General features: G+C 40.0%; 1 protein-coding gene and 1 pseudogene across 9 annotated transcripts in view; both read right to left on the reverse strand.

Annotated features, from left to right (window-relative positions):
- The window catches only part of Naalad2 (N-acetylated alpha-linked acidic dipeptidase 2), a 74,764-nt gene that overhangs the window by 38,497 nt on the left and 16,109 nt on the right, over positions 1 to 20,158 (reverse strand). For all 8 annotated transcript variants that reach the window (XM_031344665.1, XM_031344667.1, XM_031344663.1 and 5 more), the window contains one exon: positions 1,449 to 1,542. In XM_031344665.1, the coding sequence (XP_031200525.1) occupies positions 1,449 to 1,542 (94 nt within the window). The remainder of the gene's footprint in view (positions 1 to 1,448; positions 1,543 to 20,158) is intronic.
- Positions 2,301 to 3,224, reverse strand: LOC116073018 (annotated as a pseudogene). Its single transcript, XR_004111637.1, has one exon. The product of XR_004111637.1 is annotated as an NADH-cytochrome b5 reductase 3 pseudogene (transcript).

Below are 20,158 nucleotides of genomic sequence, written 5' to 3' on the forward strand. Positions count from 1 at the left end.
GCATTTTTCTACATGTTAATTGCCAGTTGAGCCAGCACCATCTGTTGAAAATGCTGTCTTTTTTCCACCGTATGGTTTTAGCTTCTTTGTCAAAGATCAAGTGACCATAGGTGCGTGAGTTCATTTCTGGGTCTTCAATTCTGTTCCATTGATCTACCTGCCTGTTACTGTACCAATATCATGCAGTTTTTATCACAATTGCTCTGTAGTACAGCTTAAGGTCCAGGATTGTGATCCCACCAGATGTTCCTTTATTGTTGATAATAGTTTTGTCTATCCTGGGTCTTTTGCTGTTCCAGATGAATCTGCAAATTGCTCTTTCTAAGTCTGTGAAGAATTGAGTTGGAATTTTGATGGGGATTACATTGAATGTGTAGATTGCCTTCGGTAGGATGGCCATTTTTACTATATTAATCCTGCCAATCCATGAGCATGGGAGATCTTTCCATCTTCTGAGATCTTCTTCAATTTTCTTCTTCAGAGACTTGAAGTTCTTGTCAAACAGATCTTTTACTTGCTTAGTTAGAGTTACACTGAGGTATTTTATATTATTTGTAACTATTGTGAAGGGTGTTGTTTCCCTAATTTCTTTCTCTGCCTTTTTATCCTTTGTGTATAAGAAGGCTTCTGATTTGCTTGAGTTAATTTTATATCCAGCTACTTTGCTGAAGTTGTTAATCAGGTTTAGGAGCTCTCTGGTGGAATTTTTGGGGTCACTTAAGTATACTCTCATATCATCAGCAAATAGTGATAATTTGACTTCTTCCTTTCCAATTCATATCCCTTTGATCTCCTTTTGTTGCCTAATTGCTCTGGGTAGGACTTCAAGTACAATATTGAATAGGTAAGGGGAAAGTGGGCAGCCTTGTCTAGTCCCTGATTTTAGTGGGATGAAGCACTGGATCTTTAAAGAAACTGCTGACTACATAGGAAGCACTTATTAAAAAATAATGAAGTTATTCAGGTAGAATCATTTAGGAAGTGGAAGTTGAGAAATAAGCAGTGAAATACAGATACACTACCAGCAAATATTAAGTCAATGTTCATTGCAGTGCAGACACTTCCCTCTGCTGTGATTCAGGGAGAGAGCACAGTTCTCATTTTACATGTAAGGAAATGACACAAGACCATGAGAACGTAACTGGTACAAGAGCACACATCTAGTGGCCACAGAAAAATAGCTACCAAACATCTAAGGACATTAAAGTATTTCATTGGTTTCAAACATTTGGTGGTTTTAATCTTTGGACAGAGTTTAATTTTGAGAGTTCCATCTGAGCAGAGAATTTTTTTTTTATTATTTTCTTATTAGTTAAACTGTTCTCATGAAAATGGTGTTCCTACTTCAATATTTATTTTGATAGTTACTTTTAATGTAACTGAGTTATAGAGCAGACATAAACATCTTAGAGCAAGATCAACATTAATATCCAGCTAAAAGACTATACCGTAATAGTCTCTCTGCATCATTATATCCAATCGGATGTACAGGTATGTTCGGAATCCCCACTGCTTCTTCAACAGGAAGTCTGAAGGTATATTCTGCAAGAATCAAAAATATAAGTGAAAACTATTAAAGGATATAAGTGAGGGCAAGAGTATGCAAGAAATCCTTGTATTATTATTACAGATTTCTTCTATATTTATAATTAAAGTAAAATTAAAGGTTGCCAAAAAGTCAACGTGTTAAATTAAAGGTTGCCAAAAAGTCAACTTGTATTTAAACTGGCAGTTTGATTCAGCAGGTAGGTGGTTAGATGGCAGTCATGGTTCCTAGGACTGTAGGTAACTATTTACCTTTCATTTCCTTTCTATAGATTGTAGTCCATGACAATGGGTAGACAGAGTGCTGACAGCTTGTGTTCTTGCATGTGCTTGCTCTCTCTCTCTCTCTCTCTCTCTCTCTCTCTCTCTCTCTGTCTGTCTCTCTCTCTGTCTGTCTCTCTCTCTCTCTCTCTCTCTCTCTCTCTCTCTCTCTCTCTCTCTCTCTCTGTGTGTGTTTGTTTGTGTGTGTGTGTGTGTGCCTGTGTAAGGGGGTGGTCATGTAATATCTCTGGTAATGGCCAGTTAGTACCAGACAGAAGCCTATTCAGAGAGTGGTCAACAGAAGCCACCTGATACACAGGCCTGCTTCCAAAGGGGCCCTGCAGGGGCCAGTACCTGGATGACTACAGCTGGGCAGGCCAGACTGAATCCAGGCCCCAGCATGGATGTGGGCATATGTCAGGGTGAGTGACAGAGGTGGGGAAGGAAGGGGTAGACATGTGGTTGTGGTAAGTGCGTGAGCAGCAGGCATGGGAATGCCCAGCATCCAGCCATCAGAAAGTGGAGCATCACTCCTTGGGGTGGCCCACATGCTCCAGGTTTGGCAAACAAGCAAACTGGATCATTGGTGGAGATCCACACATCAGTATCAGCGGCTCTTCCCCAGGAGGTAGAAGGTGGTTCCTGATCATCTCCTCATTCACGAAGCCCTGGCTATCGTCCCAGGCTTTGGGGTCTTTGTCCACTGTATAGCAGAGCTTGAAGTGAGCAGAATGTTCACTCCTCAGTTCCTCCACTCAGGCTGCAACTGGGTATCTTTCTCGGACTGGTTGGCAAAGAGCAAATAGCACACAGTGTGGTCATTTGAGTCCTTCATTATGGCTCAGATCACCTGCAGCATTGGGGTGATGCCTGTCCCTCCTGCAATCATCCCTACAGACTTCACCATCCTGACAACAGGGTTGGACTTCTTGTCTGCATGGAGGGCGAACTTCCCTTTGCCCTGGTAGTTCAGTAGCCCATTGGGCCCCTGGAACTCAATGGTGTCTCCAATATTCATGTTTTCCAGGTACTAAGACATTTTCCCTCCAGCTGGAAACTTAGGATGGGTGTCCTTGAAGTAAACCTTGACCACTAAGTTCACAAAGCCCTTGTCATTATTGCTAGACACAAGTGTGTAGGGCCGAATGACCAAGTTGCCATCGATCCTAGTCTCCTAGTTGGAAGGTAGATGTGTTGGCTGATAGGAAGGCCCAGGATATGCTGGGGGGAATGGGGGGGAAAATTGGAAGCGTCACGTGTCATGACTGATGATCTCCTTGTTGATGAGCAACAGAGGGTACTTGATGTCGGGTTCTCGAGGGTGATGGCCAGTTGGGAGTGCTGAAACAGCTTCATGAGGAGACGAACGAGATGGGTGAGAGTACCACACAGCTCAATGTGCTCAGCTGGGCCTCCATGGTGCTGAAGAAGACAGTGGCCACACTGTTCTACACCCGCTACTTAGTCCAACATTTACATTTTAAGGTAAATAAAATCATGGGGATTATAGACCTTTAAACTAAACACTTTAAATAATTAAGATAATTAAGATCATTTTATTTGCTCAAAAGATCTTGTAAGTTACTATTACAGAAACTCCAGTAAACTGTATGCTTGGAAAACGTATTCAAATATTCTAAAGTCACATATAACAGGAGGAAAACTCTATGAGATTTTGAGAAATAATTACATTTATCCAAATAATAAGACAATATATTTTCTTCAGAGGAAGATTGGGAGGTACTGTTAGACTGATCACTTTAGGCCTAGCTATCAAGCAAGATAGACTAACAAGGAAGCCTTCATTCTCATACCTGAAACAACTTATAAATGACAAGGCATATGAAACAACAGTTCTAAGAGTTTTTCTTTTTATTTAACTATTTTTTTATAATTGGTTCTTGAAACAAAAAGCTTAAAAATATAATTATACAAAGAAATCAGCAAGTACATACTAACTTGATTGGGCAGATACTCAAAGAATAGCACATCTTAATGAAGAATTTACTGTGTGACTAGGTGTGTGTGGGGGGCAATAACACATATTTAAAAGGCAACATTGTGGACAGTAAAACATATTCCACTAAATGTAAAAATTATACAAAGTATACTGCTGGATTATAGTGTAATTAGAAATCAACATTGAAAAAAAATACCTCCAAAATTCTTGAGAAGTTAAGAACCAAACAATGTGATTCCCTGCTAACTCACAGAAAACCAGGGATACTGCCTGCAGACCTCTTATCTCCTTGTTCACACAGTTCCAAGCCCCTCATTTCATCTCCAGCTCTATAATAGAACACCCTTGGCAGCACCCTGTGACTTATACCCATCTCCTGTGGATCCCACAGAATTTTTCTCTTCTAACCCTCCTCCACTCCATTCATTACTTTGTCCCAGACTCAAACCTCAGCAGACACCCCTGCTAACCCAGGGGCCTCTCTGTCCAGAGCAATGGGACACACAACTATCCAGAATGGCCTACAACTATCCAGAAATCCACCTACCAACCAGTCTATCATTCCTACTCTTATAGCAGGAAATCTATTGCAGTCTCCCTTTCCTCTCTGACTCCAGTCCAATGGATCAAAAATATCCACCCCTAACACTCCTTCCCCCAATCCACCCCCTTATTCCAGCATCCAATACCAGCAGGCATTCACTGAGAGCACACTAGAATAGCAGAACAAGGAAAAAGCCACCAACTTTAGGCAACAAACCCAAGCTAACACATACAAGCTATACCTGCCAGAAAACTAGATGCGCTCCCTGCAGACTTTCTTTTCTTTCTCTTTTCCCCAGATCCAACCCATAGTCTGCAACAGAACATCCTTGGAGATATTCCACATCCCCTACCTAACAAAGACAAATCCAGAAATCAGCACCTAGATCTATAATCATTCCAAACACAGATGCCTAGATATCTGACAGCGTAAGGACACAATAACAGCCAGCTCAATGTCCCCCCGTGGAGCTCAGCTATTCTACGATAGCAGTTCCTGAATATTTCAACAAAGTTGAAGCACAAGAAAAAAAATTGAAGCCAATTTTAAAATTGGTTGAAGATGGTACAGATGATCTGAAGATAATAGAAGTTCTTAAAGAGGAAAGTAACAAATTCCTTAAAGAAATCTAGGAAAACATAGTTGAAGGAAATGAATAAAACTGTTCAAGATTTGAAAATGGAATAGAATCAATAAAAGGAAACAAACTGAGAGAATTCTGGAAATAAAAATTTAAGGAATTTGAACAGGAACTATAGAGGAAAGTATCACTAACATAATACAAGAGATGAAAGAGGAAATCCTAGGAATTGAAGAAACCATAAGAAAAAATGGATATATCAGTCAAAAAATGTTAATTCTAAAATACTCCTGGCACAAAATATCCTGGACATCTGGGAAACTATGAAAAGACCAAACCTAAGAATAATAGGAATATAGGAAGAAGAATCCCAACTCAAAGACACAAAACATATTTTCAACAAAATCATAGATTAAAAAGTTTCCTAATCTAAATAAGGAGATGCCTATAAAGGTACAAGAAGCATTCAGAACACCAAATAGACTGACTGAGAAAAACAAAACAAACAAACACACAACTCACCACAAAATAATCAAGACAAGAAACCTATAAAATAAAGAAAATATATTAAAAGTGTCAAAGAAAAAGGACCAAGTAACATATAAAGGCGGGCCTACTAGAATTACATCTGACTTCTCAATGGAGACTCAAAGGCCAGAAGGGCCTGGAATGATGCAGTACAGACATTAAGAGATCACAGATGCCAGCCCAGACTACTATACCCAGCAAAATTTTCAATCACTAATCTCCAATCAATGAAAAAAATAAGATATTCCATGAAAAAGCTAAATTTAAACAACATTTTCCCACAAATCCAGTGGTACAGAAGGTAGTTGAAGAAAAAAAAATCCAAATCAAGGAGGTTAACTGCACACAGGAAATAACCTCATACCCACAAAACCAAAAGAAAAGAAGCACACAGCACCAGTACCACCAAAAGCACCAGCAACAAAATCAAAGGATTTTACAATCAATGGTCATTGATATTTATCAGTATCAATAAACGCAATTCCTTAATAAAAAGACAGACTAACCAAATAGATATGAAAACAGAATCTGTCCTTCTACTGCATCCAAGAAATACACCCTTAACCTGTGAGCCAGAATAACGCCGTCCCCCCTGAAAAGAAAAAGAAAAGAAGAAAGAAGAGAAATACACCTCAACATCGGGGATAGAAATTACTTCAGAGTAAAGGGTTGAAAAGGATTTTTCAAGCAAATAGAACACCGAAGCAAGCTACTGTAGCCATTTTAATAACTACAAAATAAGCTTCAAACCAAAACTAACAAAAAAAAAAAATGGAAAAAGACACTACATATTCAGCAAAGGAAAATCCATCAAGATGAAATTCCATTTCTTAACATCAGTGCCCCAAATATAAGGACATACCTGTTTAAACAAACAAACAAACCACTCCTACAGCTTAAAGCACAGATTGATGCTCACCCACACACACACACACAAACTGGTAGTGAAAAGCTTCGGTAGTCCAATCTCACCTATGTACAGGTCATCCAGACAAACTATAGAGAGAAATACTGGAACTAACAGACATTATAAATCAGATGCACCTAACAGATATTTATAGAAGATTTTACCCAGAAAAGAATATTAATTCTTCTCTATACCTCACGAACTTTCTCCAAAACTGAACCCATACTCAGGCACAAAACAAGTCTCAACAGTATAGGAAATTTGAAATAACTCCTTGCATCATACTAGACTACCATGGATTATAGATAGATATCAACAAAACAGAAACTACAAAAAACTTAAAAACTCATGAAAACTGAACATCTTCCAGCTGAATTAAAAATGGGTCAAGACAGAAATAAAGAAATTAAAGCCTTTCTAAATTCAATGATATTGAATACCTAACATACTCAAATTTATGGGACACAATTAAAGTGGTGGTAAGAGGGAAGGTTCTAGCACTGCTGCTTACCTACATAAAGAAAATTGGAGATCTCATACCAACAATTTTGACAAAAATCCAACATCCTTTCATGATAAAAGTCCTGGAGAGATCAGGGACACAAGAGCCATACTTAAAATAATAAAGGCCATTTATAGCAAGCCTATCGAAAACACCAAGGGAAATGGAGAAAATACTCAGAGCAATTCTGTTGCAGGATATTTGATCACGTTGTGAACCCTGAGATTATGTTATTTACTAGAAAAACCTGTTTGTAGTTGTGGCTGGGCTAAGACCTAGCACACACATTTAATCCAAGAACTTTCTGTTTATTGTAAACAGGATTAAGTAAAGTCAACCCAGAGGTCAAGAGGTGGAACAAGTAACGATCTGACAGGGAGCGAAATATTGAAAAATTCATACAGAGTAAGAGGAAGTCAGGAGGACAGATAGAGAAATTGTACTGGTGAAAGGAAGGACATTCACTCTGAGGAGTTTTTGAGACATCCTGGATACGAACATTTTTTCTTTTGGGATGTGTCTTAGTTAGGGTTTTACTCTTGTCAACAGACATTATGACCAAGGCAACTCTTATAAGGATAGCATTTAATTGGGGCTGGTTTACAGGTTGAGAGGTCCACTCCATTATCATCAAGGGAGGAACATGGCAGCATCCAGGCAAACATGGTGCAAGAGGAGCTGAGAGTTCTACATCTTCATCTGAAGGTTACTAGCAGATTACTGGCTTTCAGACAGCTAGGATGAGGATCTTAAAACTCACACCTACAGTCACAAACCTAGTCCAAAAAGGCCACATCTACTCCAACAGGGCCACACCTTCTAACCTGTTACTCTCTGGGCCAAGCATATTCAAACCATCACATTGCACTCCCTAGCCTCCACAGGGTTGTTCAAACATATGAATCTATGGGGGCCATACTTAAACATAGAATAATGAAAAATACAATTAGTCCAAATTCCAAAGTCCCCATAGTCTATAGCAGTCTCAAAAATGTTAAAAATTCAGTGTTCAAAATCTCTTCTGACATTTATCCAATCACTTAACTGTAATTTCCAAAGCAAGACAGGAAGCCAAATGGGCAAACTCCAAACTCTTCATCTCCAAGACTCACGTCAAAGTAGTTTTTAGATCTCCAACCTTTTTTTTCATCTTTGTTGACTCCAACAAACTTCTTTCTCCTGAGCTGGTTCCAATCCCTGTTAGCAGCTTTCCTCAGTGGATAACCCAGAGCTCTGGCATCTGGAGCGTCTCGGAGTCTCCAAGGCAACTTTAATGTTTCAGCTTCTTGTTCCAATGTCTGGGATTCATACATGATCTTCTGGACTCCTCCTAAGGGCTGGTGTCACTTCTTCAGCTCTGCCCTCTGTAGCACTCTAAGCTCGGGTTGATCCACTCCATTGCTGCCTCTGTTCTTGGTGTCCATCTATGGCACTAGCATCTCTAATACTCAGGTCTTCAATTGTAGCTAGGCTTCACCAATAGCTACACATAGACTCTCTTCATGGTGCCAAGCCTAAACTCCTTTGCATGACCCCTTCATTCCTGGACTATCAATTGCAACTGAGGCTACACCTTCACCAGTGGCATTCCCTGGCTTCTCACAGTGCAGAGCTTCAGCTGCATTTCATGACCCCTTCATGTCATCAAAACCAGTACTAGCTGGGTGACTCTCATACATTACCAAGTACAGCAGTGGCATGAGGTATAACCTTGGCTATTGCTGGAATAAGGCTTCTTTGTGCTCTCAGAAAACACTCCCAGAAGATTTCACCTCAGTGATGCTATGTTAGACTGCGAAAAGCAGTCTGTGTTCTTGGTTGAGCGAGGCTTACTCTTGAGACCCAGTAGAGAATTCTACAAGGGATGGAATAGTAAAGCCACGCCACCAGACATAAGGTTGCTGACACCATGAGCCCTCACTCCATTATCCTGTGGTAGCTAGACAATGCCCCAAGCTCCCAGTATTTTGGTTGGATTTTACCCCCAGTCATCTGACCACAGTCAGGTATGCCCCGCCCCACAGTTACCTGGAAACAGAAAAGTAACACAGCCCACTATAAAAGGAGCTACTTGGCCTCTCCTCTCTCTCTCAACCTCTTAGCTTCTTGTCTTTACTCTCACCTCTTGTTCCCTCTCTCTTTCTCTCTCCATTGGCCATGGCCAGTCTCTACTTTTCTATTCTCTTCCCCTGCCTCATTTCTAAAATAAACACCTTAAGACCATGGGCTGCCTCCTTTCATCTAGACTCGCAGTGCTGGGGCAATGGATTCCAGACCAAGGACTCCCAAGCTTGCACCTGAACCACTGGGTGCCTTTCCCCTGCCCGCCCCTTTCCTCCCTTCAGCCCCAGGGCTGACTGAGCTGCCCCAGGGCCCCCCACTTCCTTCTCAGCTCTTCTGTGGTGACTTCTAATGACATCCTGCAATGCCCAGGAGCTAGAACCTGTTGTCCTTGGCCTCTGTGAGGCCCAGTGACCACCAGGGCTGCCCACTTTCCACTCCCTGAGGAATGGGATAGTGGCTCACAGCAGCCAGATACCCACCCAGGCAGTGAGGAGAGCATGAGACAGCCTCCCTCATCCACCCAGCCAGAGTACTGGAGCTCTGGCCTGACACAGGTTTACCTACCCTCCCCCCTTTATTTCCTGGTGGCAGCGCCCAACAATGGTGGTCTCTCCTGAATCACCACTAATTTCTTAGCTTCAGCTCACCAGCATCAATTGTCCTATTCTAGACTCTAAAGCCAGAACCACATGGCCAAAGCTGCAGAGTTCTTCTGCTTGCTGGGGCTGGAACATGGACTCATTTATTCTACTACCAGCTTTCCGTTTTCCTACTCCCTCACTAACTAAGCTTGGCTGTCCTGGAACTTGCTATGTAGATTTGACCTTGAACTCAGATCTACATGGCTCTGTCTCCTGGGATTCAATTCATGTACCACCACATCTGGACTTAAGCTTTTCCTCACATAGAACTTGCTCTGTCTCAGAGATCTGCTTGGCTTTATCTCCTGGGAGTAAAGGTGTGCACCAGCATACCCTTGTCTAAACTTAGCTTTGTAGGATCTTGCCCCACCATGCCTGGATCTGAACAGGATCTTGCCTGGACGTTCCACTCCCTTAATTCAATATAATATCCTCAAACACAGGATTCAGCTCCATTTCAGTTCCTGGTGACCCTTTAATCCTCAAACCATATATCTTATATTTTGCCTGTCTTAGCTTGCTATGCTTTCTTTTTTGTTTTGTTTTGTTTTGTTTTGTTTTTCAAAACAGGGTTTTTCTGGATCACCCTGGCTATCCTGTAACTCACTCTGTAGCCCAGGCTGGCCTTGAACTCAGAAATCCTCCTGCCTCTGACTTCCCAAGTGCTGAGATTAAAGGCGTGCGCCACCACTGCCCAGCTGCTATACATGTTTAAAATGTTCTTCATGAGACTTAACCAGAGAACAAAGTTTATGATGGGTGTTTCTGAGACTTCTGTTGTCAATGCAATTAATCTGAGTCTCTTCACCTTAGACTCAGGCAGATTTTTCTGACAAGGGCAAAAATTAGCCAGATTCTTCATCAAAATACCACAAAAACAGTCTCTATGACACATACTGAAATTCTTCTCCACTGAAACCTCTTGGGCCAGTTCAGCACAGTTTAAATCACTCACAACAACAAAGTCTTCCATATTCCTTCTAGGATATCCTATTAAGCCCTACTTAAAGCATTCCAATCCTTTCCAAATCAAAAGTCCCCAAATCCACATTTTTCCAAACAAAAGCATGGTGAGGCCTAGCATAACAATACCTCAGTTCCTGGTACTAACTGGTCTTAGTTAGGGTTTTACTGCTGTGAACAGACATCATGACCAAGGCAACTCTTGTAAGAACAACATTTAACTGGGGCTGGCTTACAGGTTCAGAGGTTCAGTTCATTATCATCAACGCAGGAACATGGCAGCATACAGGCAAACATGGTACAGGAGGAGCTGAGAGTTCTACATCTTCATCTGAAGGTTACTAGCAGAAAACTGGTTTCAAGGCAGCTAGGATGAGGATCTTAAAGCCTATACCCACAATCAAAAGCCTACTCCAACAAGGACACACCTACCACAACAAGGCCACACCTTCTAATTCTCCCACTCCCTGGGCCAAGCATATACAAACCATCACAGTATGTCTTTTGTGGAGGAAGGTCAATTAAGTGTTTTCTGCCCTTCTCTGCATTAGAAGGCTTTCACCCAGCATCTGGCTCTCTAGACTTCACTGGTAAATAGAAAGATTGAGATTTGGTTAAAACACATACACACTTACACTAAAATCGGGAACAAAAAGAAATTGTCCATTCTCCGTATCTATTCAATATAGGGCCGGAAGTCGTAGCTAGAGGAGTATAACAACTGAAAAAGATCAAGTGGATACAAATTGGAAAGGAAGATGTCAAAGTATCATTATTTGCAGATGATATAATAGTTTACAGAAGTGACACTGTAAATCCCACCAGAGAACTCTTAAAGCTAATAAACAAGCAAATAAACACTTTCACCAAAGTAGTTGAATAAAAGATTAACAACAACAACAACAACAAACAACCCACAAACCACAAGAAACTCAAGAAGAAGAAAGACCAAAGTGCTGATACTTCATTCCTTCTTAGAAGGGGGAACAAAATACCCATGGAAGGAGTTGCAGAGACAAAGTATGGAGCAGAGACTGAAGGAAGGACAATCCAGAGACTGCTCCTCCTGGGAATCCTTTCCATACTCAATCACCAAACCCAGACACTATTATGGATGCCAGCAAGTGGCTGGCTGACAGGAGCCTGATATAGCTGTCTCCTGAGAGGCTCTGACAGTGCTGGACTAATACAGAAGTAGAGGCTCATAGCCATCCATTGGACTACGTACATTGAAGGAGCTGGAGAAAGGACCCAAGGAGCTGAAAGGTTTGCAGCCCCTTAGAACGAACAACAACATGAACTAACTAGCATCCTCAGAGCTCCCAGGGACTAAACTACCATCCAAAGAGTATTCATGATGGGACTAATGGCTCCAGCTGCATATGTAGCAGAGGATGGGCTAGTTGGTCTTCAATGGGAGGAGACACCCTTGGTCCTGTCAAAGCTCTATGCCCCAGTGTAGGGAAATGTCAGGGCCAGGAAGTGGGAGAGGGTGGGTTGGTGAGCAGTGGCAGGGGGAAGGGAACAGGTTTTGTTCTCCCACCCCCCAGGGGAAACGGGGAAAGAATATATCATTTGAAACATAAATAAAGAAAATATCTAATAAGAAATCAATAGCCCTTATCTATACAAATAACAAATGGACTAAGAACAAAATCAGGGAAACAATGGCCTTTATAACAGCCACAATCACATAAAATATCTTGACGTGACTTTAGCTAAGCAAGTGAAAGACTGATATGACAAAACTTTAAGGGCTGGGGAGATGGCTCAGTGGTTAAGTGCACTGACTGCTCTTCCAAAGGTCCTGAGTTCAAATCCCAGCAACCACATGGTGGCTCACAACCATCCATAATGAGATCTGATGCCTTTTTCTGGAGTGTCTGAAGACAGCTACAGTGTACTTATATATAATAAATAAATAAATCTTTAAAAAAAACTTTTAAGTCTTTGAAGAAAGAAAATGAAGAAGATATCAGAAGATGGAAAGATCTCTCATGTTCTTGGACAATACTCAACTTAATATGAAAAAAAAAAACAAAATAAAACAAAACACATGACAGTTAAAACCATCCTTGACAATGGAAAAAAAAAAGTCTGCTGGAGTTTGGAATTTCAAGTTATCCCACAGAGCTACAGTATTAAAACTGCATGGTTTTGGCATAAAACAGAAATATTGATCAATAAAATTGAAGATTCAGACATAAAGCCATACACATTTCAAGTCCTGAGGTTTTAAATAGAATCCAGAAATACAACTATAAAAAAAAGACAGCATCTTTAAGAAATAGTACTGTTCAAACTGAATGACTGCATATAGAAGAATATAAATAGATCCATACCTATCACATTGCATAAAACTTAAGTCTGGGGGGCTGGAGATATGGCTCAGCAGTTAAGAACACCAACTGCTCTTCTGAAGGTCCTGAGTTCAAATCCTAGCAACCATATGGTGGCTTGCAACCATCCATAACGAGATCTGATGCCCTCTTCTGGAGTGTCGGAAGACAGCTACAGGGAACTTACATATAACAAATTAAATAAATAAATCTTTTAAAAAAAATGTAAGTCTAAGTGGATCAAAGACCTCAACATAAATCCAGATACATGAGAAAGTGGGGAATAGCTTTAGATGCATTGGCATGGGAGACAAACTTCTGAATAGAACACTGATAGCACAGGCACCAAGATTAATAAATGAGACGTCATGAAAAAGAAAAGCATCCTGAGCAGACCTTGGACACAAGCTCTGCAGCCAGTCCCACAATACCCAGAGGATGCTCCACTCCCAGGCGCTCTGACACTCTCAGGATCAGAGGTGAGGAGGACACAACATCTGTCCCAATACCGGGAGTAACTGGGAACAGTGGGACCGGGCACACAGGAACTCCACCAGCAGAGTGGCTCGGGTTCCTTCCGGTCTCTCTGGGCTGGTGTCTTGAGCAGACCTTGGGCGCAAGCTCTGCAGCAAGTCCCACAACACCAAGAGGAAGCTGCTGCACTCCCAGATGCTCTAACAAGCCCAGGGTCACAGGATCACAGAATCACAGGATCACAGAGACAGCTTGACTCTGAGGAGTTCTGACACAACCAGGATCACAGGAAGGACAGACTCCAGTCAGATTTAGCAAGGGCAGGTAGCACTCTAGCACATCTAGATAACCAGATGATAGGGGGCAAGTGTAAGAAAATAAACAACACAAACCAAGGTTACTTGGCATTATCAGAACCCAATTCTCCCACCATAGTAAGTTCTGGACATACCATCACAGAGGAAAAGCAATGCATTTATAAACAAATTTTAGATCAAAACTGAAACAAATATATAAATGTTAAATTATGTATAACTGATAAAAATGAAAATAATATGTTAAAAGTTGTAGGATAGTGCTAAAGCAGTAGCTGTTGTATTAAAATATCTATTTTAGAAAAGAGGAATTTAAAGAAGTGGACTCAGAGTCTATGTGATGATATTAGTGGAAGACAAAAACAGGAAAAAAAGCAGGTGAAATAACAAACTTCAGAGCAGAAATGAAGAAACAGAAAACAGCTAAACACCTAGTGATAAAAACATGCCTCTATCCATAAATATGGCAACTTTTATAAAATAGAAAAAAATTATTGAAAGACCCAAACTACCAACACCAATTGGAAAATAAACCAAAAACCTAAAAAGCCAGTTTGTAACTTTTATAACCCATATACATATACATATTATGCATATATGTATATATATATATACATAAAAAGAAAAAAGGAAAAAAGAAAGAAACAAACAAAACAAAAAAGAAAGAAAAAACAAAACAAGAAAACAAAATGAAACAAATAACAACTTCAGGCCCAGATTGTAGAGAAATACTTACAAATAAAATATTTTATTTAGATCTTTCTGGTTTCCATCTCCACCCAGAGCAGACCCTGTGACACACCTCTGTCAGGAGCCATAATAGGACAAGTGGCTAGCAGGTGATCATCCTGAAATTCCTGCCTTGGATTATTATATAACCTGCGACCGGTGCACCCTCATTAAGCAAGGCTGTGAGGGACTCATTTTAGGAAAGATTCCTGCTATTAATATGCTTTTCCTGTTATTAATAAACATATAAATCAATCACTAAGTAGAAGCACACCCCTTTGGAGCAGATCTCTGCAGATCCATGAAGATGTACTGTCTTATAGTAATGCTATATAGACAAATAGATTACTTAAGTCTTAATGATGATCCTATAAGAATTCCTAAAATTATATCTGTGATTATTAAGCTCTTTTATAGTGGGATTTCTATTAGGTTCTTATCTGATAGTCAGAACTGCATTGAGAACTCTACCAGTCTCCCAAGTGTCAGCAGTTACTTGTTCTTAGATGGTAACCAGACTTTCTCCTACTCAGCACATTCCAAGAAGTTGTAAAACAATTAACCAAAGGTCATAAAAGGGGGACTAATGATTTATTATAGCTGCTAGGGAAGAAGATAAAATATTGACTGGGTTCATCTATACAAAACCTCACTTAAAACTTGGCTATTATCTTAAACCTTCAGTGACCCTGTGGGGGCTGAGACAGGTGATGGATGTTTAGCTAGATAATTACTCCTAATAAATATGCATGAAACATTCACTGTTGTAAACTTCTATTTCAATTTATGATTTGATTTTTGGTGTGAACTTGTGATGAACTTTGTAACATGTGATCATGTATTCTGAAAGATGTATAAGTACTAGAGACAAAGAGATGAAAAGGAGCTAGAAAGAGAGGAGCTAGAGTAGAATCTTTTCCCTTTCCCCACTTAGTATCTTTCCGATTTTCCCCTTAGATAGCTTTCATAGGAAACTTTTTATAACTCAGTAATAAATTCTATAATCACTTCTCTTCCTGAGACTTCTGACTAGCAGGCTGAAAGTCAGAGCCCAGAGTTCCTGCTGAGATAGAACAAAGGCTGCATGGGTTAATCCTCTGCTGTTAGGCTACAGGTGTTGATCACCTAAACCAGCAGTCTTTTACCCTTAGAAAGAGAGAAATTTTTTAGGACTTTTTAGAGAGCTAGAAAGCTCTACACCCTCAGACTTTAAGCCATCACCAGAGTCCTACTCTGTGACTCCACCACTACCCTGCCTCAGCCCAGGAGGCTCCCAGCACCTCTCCACATGCAAATCTGGCCAGGAGACAGCTGGTCTCCCAAGAGTCCTGACATACTTGAGAGCACAAGTGAGACTACCACTTCTGATCAAATTCCTGGGGAAGAGGGACCCACCAAGAGCCATGAGCACACAGGAACAAAGAAACACCCAGGGACAGAATCCTTCCCATTTCTCTCTGCACACCAGAGATGACCCTGTGCCACAGATCTCTATACCCAAATTCCTTCTGGAGACAACTGGTCTCCCAGGAGCGCTGACACACAGGCTTACAGAAGGGACAAGTCACAGTCAGAGACAGCAAGACCAGCTAACACCATATATGACCAGATGATGAGAGGCAAGGGCAAGAACATAAGCAACAGAAACCAAAGCTACTTGGCATCATCAAAACACAGTTCTCTCAACACAGTGAGCTCTAGATACCCCAACATATCAAAAAAGCAAGATTCAGATTTAAAGTCACCTCTCATGATGATGCTTTTAAAGGACTTTAAGAAGGATATAAATAACTCCCTTAAACAAATACATGAAATCAAAGGTAAACAGGTAGAAGCCCTAAAAGAGAAAACACAAAAGTCCCTTAAAGACTACTAATGGCAACATGTGTATAGTAGAGGATTGCAAATTCGATCATCAATAGGAGGAGAGGACCTCGGCCCTGTGAAGGTTCTGTGCCCCAGTGTAGGGGAATGCCAGGGCCAATAAGTGGGAGAGGGTGGGGTGGCACGAATGGGGAGGGGGGAGGCAACAGGGGTTTGTTCTTGTTTTTGTTTATTTGTTTGTTTTTTGGACGGGAAACTGGGAGTGGAGAAATTTACATGTAAATAAAAAAATCTAAAAAAAAGATTTTATATTCAAAAAAACAAATAAATTTAATTAGATTCCCCCCCCCCAAAGAATTACAGGAAAATACAACCAAACAGGTAAAGGAATTGAACAAAACAATCCAAGATCTAAATATGGAAATAAAAACAATAAAGAAATGACAAAGGGAGACAACTCTGGGGTTAGAAAACCTAGAAAAGAGGTCAGGAGTCATAGATGCAATCATCACCAACAGAATACAAAAGATAAAAGAAAGAATCTCAGGGGCAGAAGATACCATAGAAAACATTGACACAACAGTCAAAGAAAATGCAAAATGCAAAAAAGCTCCTAACCCAAAACATCCAGGCAATCCACTACACAATGAGAAGAACAAACCTAAGGATAATAGGTACAGAAAAGACTGAAAACTCCCAACTTAAAGGACCAGTAAATATCTTCAACAAAATTATAGAAAAAAACTTTCCTAACCTAAAGAAAGAGATACCCATGAACATACAAGAAGCCTACAGAACTCCAAATAGATTGGACTAGAAAAGAAATTCCTCCTATCACATAATAGTCAAAACACCAAATGCACAAAACAAAGAAAGAATATTAAAAGCAGTAAGGGAAAAACATCAAGTAACATAAAAAGGCAGACCTATCAGAATTATACCAGACTTTTCACCAGACATTATGAAAGCTAGAAGATCCTGGTCAGATGTCATACAGATCCTAAGAGAACACAAATGCCAGCCCAGGCTACTATACACAGCAAAACTCTCAATTATCACAGAGGAAGAAACCATGATATTCCATGATATTCCATGAAAAAACCAAATTTACACATCTTTCCATAAATCCATCCCTATAAAGGATAATAGAAGGAAAACACCAACACAAGGAGGGAAACTACACTCTAGAAAAAGCAAGAAAGTAATCTTTCAACAAACCCAAAAGATAGCCACACAAACATGATTGCACCTCTAACAACAAAAATAACAGGAAGTAACTATCACTTCTCCTTAATATCTCTTAACATCAATGGACTCAATTCCCCAAAAAAGACATAGACTAACAGACTGGATATATAAATAGGACCCAACATTTTGCTCAATACAGGAAACACACCTCAGTGATAAAGGCAGAGAGTACCTAAGAATAAAAGGCTGGAAAACAATTTTCCAAGCAAACGATCCCAAGAAACAAGCTGGAGTAGCCATTCTAATACCTAATAAAATCCACTCTCAACCAAAAATTATCAAAAAAGATGAGGAAGGACACTTCATACTGGTCAAAGGAAAAATCTATCAAGATGAACTCTCAATTCTGAACATCTATGCTCCAAATGTAAGAACATTCACATTCATAAAAGAAACTTTACTAAAGCTCAAAGCCTCACACAATAATAGTGGGAGATTTCAACACCCTACTCTCAGCAATGGACAGATCATGGAAACAGAAACTAAACAGAGATACAGTGAAACTAACAGAAGTTATGAACCAAATAGATTTAACAGATATCTATACAACATTATATCCTAAAACAAACAAATATACCTTCTTCTCAGTACTTCACAGTACCTTCCCCAAAATTGACCATATAATTGGTCACAAAACAGGCCTCAACAGATACAAGAAGATTGAGATAATCCCATGCACTAAGTAGAGTGTTGTTCAGATTCCATGTGTATGTGGGCTTTGTATTGTTTATGTTGTTATTGAGGACCAGCCTTAGTCTGTGGTGATCTGATAGGGTACATGAGATTATTTCAATCTTATTGTATCTGTTGAGGCCTGTTTTGTGACTGATTATATGGTCAATTTTGAAGACGGTACCATGAGGTGCTAAGAAGAAGGTATATTCTTTTGTTTTAGGATAAAATGTTGTATAGGTATCTGTTAAATCTATTCAGGTAATAACTTCTGTTAGTCTCACTGTGTCTTTGTTTAGTTTCTGTTTCCATGATCTGTCCATTGCAGAGATTGGGGTGTTGAAGTCTCCTACTTTTATTGTGTGAGGTGCAATGTATGCTCTGAGCTTTAGTAAAGTTTCTTTTATGAATGTGGATGACCTTGCATTTGCAGCATAGATGTTCAGAATTGAGAGTTCATCTTGATAAATTTTACCTTTGATGAATATGAAGTGTCCCTCCTTATCTTTTTTGATAACTTTAGACTGAAATTCGATTTTATTCCATATGAGAATGGCTACTCAAGCTTGTTCCTTGAGATCATTTACTTGGAAAATTGTTTTTCAGCCTTTTACTCTGAGGTAGTGTCTGTCTTTGTCTCTGTCTTTGTCTCTTTGTCTTTGTTTCCTTTATGCACCAAAATGTTGGATCCTGCTTATGTCTGATAGTCTATGTCTTTTTATTGGGGAATTGAGTCCATTGATATTAAGAGTTATTAAGGAAAAGTAATTGTTGCTTCCTGTTATTTTGTTGTTAGAGTTCGCATTCTGTTCATGTGGCTATCTTCTTTTAGTTTTGTTGAAAGATTATTTTCTTGTTTTTTTCTAGGATGTAGTTTCCCTCCTTGTGTTGGAGTTTTCCATCTATTATCCTTTGAAAGGCTGACTTTGTGAAAAGATATTGTGTAAGTTTGGTTTTGTCATGGAATACCTTGGTTTCTCCATCTATGGTAATTAAGATTTTTGCTGGGTATAGTAGCCTGGGCTGGCATTTGTGTTCTCTTAGGGTATATATGACATCTGCCCAAGATCTTCTAGCTTTCATAGTCTCTGGTGAGAAGCCTGGTGTAATTCTGATAGGTCTGCCTTTATATGTTACTTGACCTTTCTCCCTTACTGCTTTTACTATTCTTTCTTCTATAATTTTGTTGAAGATATTTACTGGCCCTTTAAGTTTGAAATCTTCACTCTCTTCTATACCTATTATCCTTAGGTTTGGTTTTCTCATTGTATCCTGGATTTCCTGGATTTTTTCAGATAGGATCTTTTTGCATTTTGCATTTTCTTTGACTGCTGTGTCAATGTACCTTCTGCCCCTGAGATTCTCTCTTCTTTCTCTTGTATTCTGTTGGTGATGCAGTGGCTCCTGACTTCTTTCCTAGGATTTCTATCTCCAGAGTTGTCTCCCTTTGTGATTTCTTTATTGTTTCTACTTCCATTTTTAAGTTCTGGATGATTTTATTCAATTCCTTCACCTGTTTGGTTGTGTTTTCATATAATTCTTTAAAGGATTTTTGTGTTTCCCCTTTAAGGGCTTCTACCTGTTTACCTGTGTCCTCCTCTATTTCTTTAAGCAAGCTATGTCCTTCTTAAAATCCTCTGTCAGCATCATGAGATATTATTTTAAATCTGAATATTTCTTTTCCAGTGTGTTGGCATATCCAGGACTTGCTGTAGTAGGAGTACTGTGTTCTGAGGATGCCAAGTAGTCTTGGTTTCTGTTGTTAAGATTCTTGTGTTTGCCTTTTACCATCTGATTATCTCTGGTGTTAGATGTTCTTGCTGTCTCTGGCTGAAGCTTGTTCCTCCTGTGGGTCTGTCAGCTTGTGTCAGCACTCCTGGAAGACCAGCTCTCTCCTAGCAAGACCCATGCACAAGCCGGGCAGTGGTGGCACACACCTTTAGTCCCAGCACTTGGGAGGCAGAAGCAGGCAGATTTCTGAGTTCAAGGCCGGCCTGGTCTACAGAGTGAGTTCCAGGACAGCCAGAGCTACATAGAGAAACCCTGTCTCAACAAAACAAAAA

Source organism: Mastomys coucha, unplaced genomic scaffold, assembly GCF_008632895.1.
Source record: "Mastomys coucha isolate ucsf_1 unplaced genomic scaffold, UCSF_Mcou_1 pScaffold23, whole genome shotgun sequence".
NCBI classification, from domain to species: Eukaryota; Metazoa; Chordata; class Mammalia; order Rodentia; family Muridae; genus Mastomys; species Mastomys coucha.